At 34.7% G+C, this 6,000-nt stretch overlaps 1 protein-coding gene across 2 annotated transcripts in view; it reads right to left on the bottom strand.

Moving 5' to 3' along the window:
* Positions 1 to 1,933: 1,933 nt before the first annotated feature.
* Positions 1,934 to 6,000, bottom strand: part of SEMA5A (semaphorin 5A) — a 546,230-nt gene continuing 542,163 nt past the window's right edge. For both annotated transcript variants that reach the window (XM_067529505.1, XM_067529514.1), the window contains exons 21-22: positions 5,336 to 5,547; positions 1,934 to 3,431 (exon numbers count right to left, since the gene is read on the bottom strand). In XM_067529505.1, the coding sequence (XP_067385606.1) occupies positions 3,312 to 3,431; positions 5,336 to 5,547 (332 nt within the window). In that variant the 3' untranslated portion in view covers positions 1,934 to 3,311. The remainder of the gene's footprint in view (positions 3,432 to 5,335; positions 5,548 to 6,000) is intronic.

The following is a 6,000-nucleotide window of genomic DNA, read 5'->3' as shown; positions in this document are numbered from 1 at the left end:
CTGTGAGAAAACTGCATAGAATTAAAAGGGCCAAAAAAAGAACAACAATTTAAGGGTCAAATCTTCCCCTCATACAAATGCAATCTAATCCCAGTGGTTTACATGAGAGTTGCATGCAATTGTCCACAAGATTTCAAAAATTCAAATATTTATGGTCTAAAGAAAAACAATTTTTTCATATGCTTTTAGATATCAGAAATCCACTTCACATCAAAATGTATGTGCTACCAATTTTAGAGCAAAACTTTTAAAGAAATGGCTAAAGAATTAAAAAGAAAATCTGATTGGCACTACTTCTGTATGCCTCCACCTTCATGGCCAGGATCCATTAATGCCATATGTACAACTGTGCAGCATTCAGAGGAAGAACAAATTGATGTAATTAAAACGTTTCCCACTGGGCAGCTTGGGACTTCCTCTTTCCACTGATATGAAAATGCCATTTCTTACTCTGAAGAAACATGACATATCAGATGTAAAACTTTTTTGTGGTACAGAACTAAATATTGCCCCAGCTTGGGCCCCAAGACAGTGTAATTTAGGGGGATACATTCCACATTTGAAAGAAAAGAAGGAAACATTTATCTGGCAGGTTGATTTTTTTTTAAAAATGATGTCACTTTTAAGCAGCTCAGAGATTTGGAATGTTTGAAATGTGAAAGATGGATTAGTGGGCAGAGTGCAGGGAAATCTAAATGCAGTTAATCATGTGATTTCACAATTTATCCCATGGGTATTACCACCACGTATCTAATACAGTGTTTTACCTGGAATGGCCAATATATGTAATTAGTTAGATATATACCCCTCAAAAACTATTGTAGATTAAAACATGAACTCCAGATAATTTTAATAAAACGTTTAGAATTAAAAAGATAAATAGTTTAAATATTTTTTTAAAACTATGGACCTAATAGCTAATACTCTAAATTTAAAATACAGAAGCCAGACTAACATTGCTGTTAGTAGAGAAGCAAGGAAGAGTGGAAGCTTTTAGATTTGTTTTCTGGGGGGTTTCTTTGTTTTGTTTTGTTTTTTTAGGTAGTGGCAGCAATACAGACATTATTCTCTTTATATTATTTAAATGAAATTTTATTTTGAAGCAGCAGCAGAGCAATCCTAATACCAGACTGTTTATCATTTGGAAAGCTTCCCCTCTCCATTCCACTGAATTTTCTTGCAAAGGTAATTTCCTCTTTCCTAAGGGAAATAAATGTGGTAGGCAGTTTCTCAGGAGGAAACAAATCAAAGGTACAGCATAACAATGGTAGATAAAAGATGACAAGTGCCACCACGTTTCTTGGTGTGAACTTGTCTGAGGGTGGAGGATTTTATTAAAATAACAGTTAAGATGAACACTGAAAATAGTCCAGTTTAAACACTTAGGAAACCAATCTTAATTATTTTCACTGACCTTAAGTACGGTACGGTATTTGAACCTATTCCAATTAAAAATACTGCTCACAACAACACATTATGAGGAATTATTCCCATAATTAGTCTAGAACCTTGGCATGTAAATTACAGGGCCACGAAAGTCATGCACACATACACATCCTCATACAAAATTCTATACTTCTTGGCATTTATGAATAGATTTGCCTTGCAGAATTTTGAACCATTATATTCTAACATTTGCCTTTGCAAACCTTTTCTCTTGTGTCTACCTATCCCTTAATCTAAAGACCACACGTAGAAATATCTCCACTTTGCATTTTCTTCCCCCCCCCCCCCCCCCCCCCAAAAAAAAAACAAAAACAAAAAAAACCTGCTCCCAATTTTGAAATTCTGATGTGATAATCTTCGTGTGGTTTATAGCTTAAAAACAGGCAATGACCTTCTTATTCACTTTTTGATTTCATTAAGGAAATCTTTGACAATAGCGTAGAAACCTTTGAAATGTCCCTTTTATGACAGGGAAATGTCCCTGTTCAGAACTCTGGGATGAAGAAATTTATACATCCCTGCCATTTTCATTTCAATGGTACATTAGGAACTCATGTTAGAGATGTGGTAGGTGAAGAGGAGACAAAGAGTGGTGTCAACATTTGAGGATGGCTACTGTTTCCTCACCTGCCATTGCACAAGAATTTAAAAGTGACATCTTAAAATTCTGCTAGTATGTTAAATATTTACATCAATAGAGCTTCACAGGAAGCCCACTTTAAAGAAAATTATTAATGGTCCTGGCAGAGGTTGATTAGCATGGAGCAGACACATCTGGCATTTTCTTCTTCCTTTGTTGTTGTTGTTTTCAAATGGGTATGTATAAACAAGGAGTTGTTAAAAAAAAAAAAGTCAATTCTATTAGTATGTATATATTCTGAGGAGTATCAAGGAAAGGGTGTGATGTATAAACACGGTACAGTTGTTTCTGCCACTGACTGGTGTGTTTTTGGATGCTACAGCGAACCAGACAAGTGGGTTCCATATGCACACTCTGAGGAGAAGAGATCTTTGGAATGCCATGAATCATGCAAGTCCATACACTACAATAATGCTAAGTTACTAACAACATGCAGAAAACGTTCAAAAGTAACCTCCCAAAAAATAAAATAAACAAAATGAAGGCTTGAATTATCTCACAACTTTGAACCATCCACCACACCCTCTGCAAATTTTCTTTTTTGTCACAAGAAGCTTATATCTCTTGGTATATTCTGTTGCTTCAAGATCTAAACAGCTGGAAAACCTGCAATAGTTCCAGCCGGAACACTGTACAGTCCAGGGAGGTTAACTATGAAGTGTTTGGAATTACTACAGAATAACACCTTGTAGCCAGATTTTTCCTCATCATTTTACTCAATGTTCTATGAGCTTTCTTGGTAGTATAATGTTAGGAACACTCCTTGGAGGGACCCACAGCTAGATGCAGAGTTTTCTCGTCAAACCTCATGGAAACAAGAAGACAATGTCCAAAAGGAAATGAAAGTCATATTTATGGCACACTCTCCAAAGCAGTTATAGACTTTTAAAAAGCTCAACAAATTAGTTCGCAACATGTTAGACAAATCCGACTGAACACTTATAAACATGAACAAAGTGATATACTCCTCAGGACTCATTCCACTATGTCCAGGTACTAAATCTGCACTCCGTACTGCAGGCCAACCTTCCATTCTTGCAAAAGGGAACATCATGTCACATACAGGTGTTTCTGGTTTTTTGGCAGCAATGGGACACTGATGGCTGGGAGTGTGCTTGAAATGTCTCCGAACTTCATCTCTGAAGCCTCAAACACATGGGCGGTCATGTAGCACAGGCTTTGGGGAACTGGGAAGTTACAAGAGGCCAGAAAATATGCAAGCCCATTAGTACTCATCATAATTATTGAGATCTGTAAAATAAGCATTAGAATAGGTCTTTGCAGTCAGATGTGGATTGAAGTATTTGTTTCTCTCCTCCAAGATCAGGTTGTTTTTGTTAAATGCCTTGAAAAAAAAAATGTAAAAAACAGTGTTATTTTAATAAGATCGTTTTAGTGGACAAACCTCAAGGGTCACAGATTCAAACAAAGACGCAAACAGAGTGCCTCCGAAAATACATACATTTACTACAAAGCCCCGCATTTGCATGGCCTATGTGTTACAATAAAGTCCTTAACTATATGAACACATACAATATTGTTCCAATGCTACAATATAACTTTATAGAGTTTTTTCTCCAATCTTCGATAACCACATGTAGGTTTTTTATAATATATATTCTTCTTCCTTATGATATTTTCATTATCAAAATGATTCTGTATATCTCTATTGACTTAGACTTTTTATATAATTTTCCCTCTAAAGTACGCATTCCTTGATTTTGTATGAAAAATTTTGAAGAACGTCTAATGTGACTTAAGAGTCTAAATTCCATTTTCAAAAGAAGATTTAGACATTTTAGGGTCAGATTCTCAAAGGTATTTAGGCACTTGAAGATGCAGATAGATGCTTAGCGGGATTTTCAAAAATACCGAAATAGGTTACTCCCATTGACTGCAAAGCATAATCTCTCTCTCAATTTCCTAAATTTTTTATTTAAGAAAAAAATTGAAAAAGCAAAAAAGAAAAAAGATTCACTAGCCAGGGCTTCACAGACTATGCTGGTTTACAGAAAATTTTGCTATAAGTACATAAATTCTATAATATGAATATATTCAGTTACACGGAATTCAAATACTCAATCTTACATACTTTAGGAATTCTGCAAAGGGGAGCTGTTCTAGAAGATTATAAGTAGGCTTGTAATGCTTTGAATTTTTTATAAATAGATGGTTGGTAAATGTCAATTTCATCATACACACAGAGACAAACAATATTTCCATTTATGATCATTGAAATTTCAGACAGGGAAAGTAAGAAAAATGCTGATTGCAAATTTATTAGAGTTTGATTTAAAGATATTTACTTTGTATCTTTTGACATGTGATGTTGACAATTTGTGTTTTAACAGTTATAAAGCTTTAACTTTTTGAATCTTGAAGTCTAATGTCATTGTCTGACCTCACCCACCCTATTCTCTGACCTCCCCCCATAATTTCCCTAAACTGTGAAAATGTAAATAGATAAAAATATAAAAAATGCTTTAAATTAAACATTGATATTATCCATTGAAACAATATACAAATAAAATGTAAATTCTGCAAAGCCTAGATATAAGAGGTGAAACATTATGGAGGAATATACAGTCTATGGAATGTAGTATGCATATCATGCCAGATGCTCAGCTGACATACATTTATACAGCTTGATTCACACTGGGCTATGCAAATCAACACCAGTTGAGGATCTGATCCATCAGAGATTTGATTCAAAGATTATAAGGCAGAAGGGACCACTGTGATCACTTAGTCTGACCTCCTGCATAACACAGGCCATAGAACTTCCCTACATTGATTCCTGTTTGCACTAGAGCATCTCTTATCAAAAATACCCAAACTTCATTTAAAAATCTCCATTAGGTTTGAACTAAAGGAAAATCTTCATTATGATTGTTAAGGTCCATATCTACTTTTTTAAACCAGATACAAGAGGAAAATAATTTCAAAGAAAATACTTGCACAGGAGTCTGATTTCTTTGAAGAAAGGCCAGTAGTGTATAAATTGTATACCCCAGCCAATACCTTTGGTGTAACACAGGCTGATGTGATCAGAAATCCATAATGATTACACTAAAATATGAATCTATTTTAGTTATTCAAACATCTGACAATTTTATATTTAAAAATTTGCATGATCTTGAGTCTAACTTTCACTGTAAAATGTATAAGTAGTATTCCTTTGGTATACTGTAATTACTGTATACAGTTATACATAGCTACATGTTACAGAGAACCTTATCCATTGCTTACCTTGATGGCTTCTACAGAATCATACTTGTCTAGCTTGTTGATATGGTTAGTGATGCTGGTATTAAGAGGAGCTGGTGACACTGGATGGATAACAGTTGCATCATGGGATTGCTGCTGATATCGTTGGCAATAAGTGTAAACAAGCAGCGTAAGGAGACAGCCAAGTATAGAACTGCTCAAGCCCACTGCAATCATGTGGAACATGTTGAACTCTGCAGAATGGATAGCAAAAGACAGCATTACCTTTAAGGCAGTCACCATATGAGTTTTTAAACATTAGACACAACACAAACAGGTGCTTTGATCCAGAAGGGAATAAAGTATCTCATGGAGTTATGCACTTTTTGGAAATGTCAATCAACAAGATTTTTATTTGTAACTGAAAATACACTGCATGTCCCTAGAGAACACTCCCAGTACCTTAGATCATCACATCTGTAGTAATATTGATTATGACTGGGATTTTCAAAAGGTGCCCAACTCCTATTGAAATTAATTGCATTTCCTAAAGGTTCTTGAAAATCTCTGTCAAAATTGAGTTCTGTAAATTGTAGTGCAAAACATCCATCACCATTTCCACTGTCAGATAATATTTTTAAAAGATGTATTATCTAAATTCATTAATTTTGATTGAATTAAATCATCTCCTCATATATTGTTCTTCT

The sequence above is a fragment of the Emydura macquarii genome, unplaced genomic scaffold (assembly GCF_026122565.2).
Source record: "Emydura macquarii macquarii isolate MOO-44397 ecotype Brisbane River unplaced genomic scaffold, CSIRO-AGI_Emac_v2 contig_320, whole genome shotgun sequence".
NCBI lineage: Eukaryota > Metazoa > Chordata > Testudines > Chelidae > Emydura > Emydura macquarii.
This window is presented reverse-complemented; position numbering and strand designations above follow the sequence as displayed.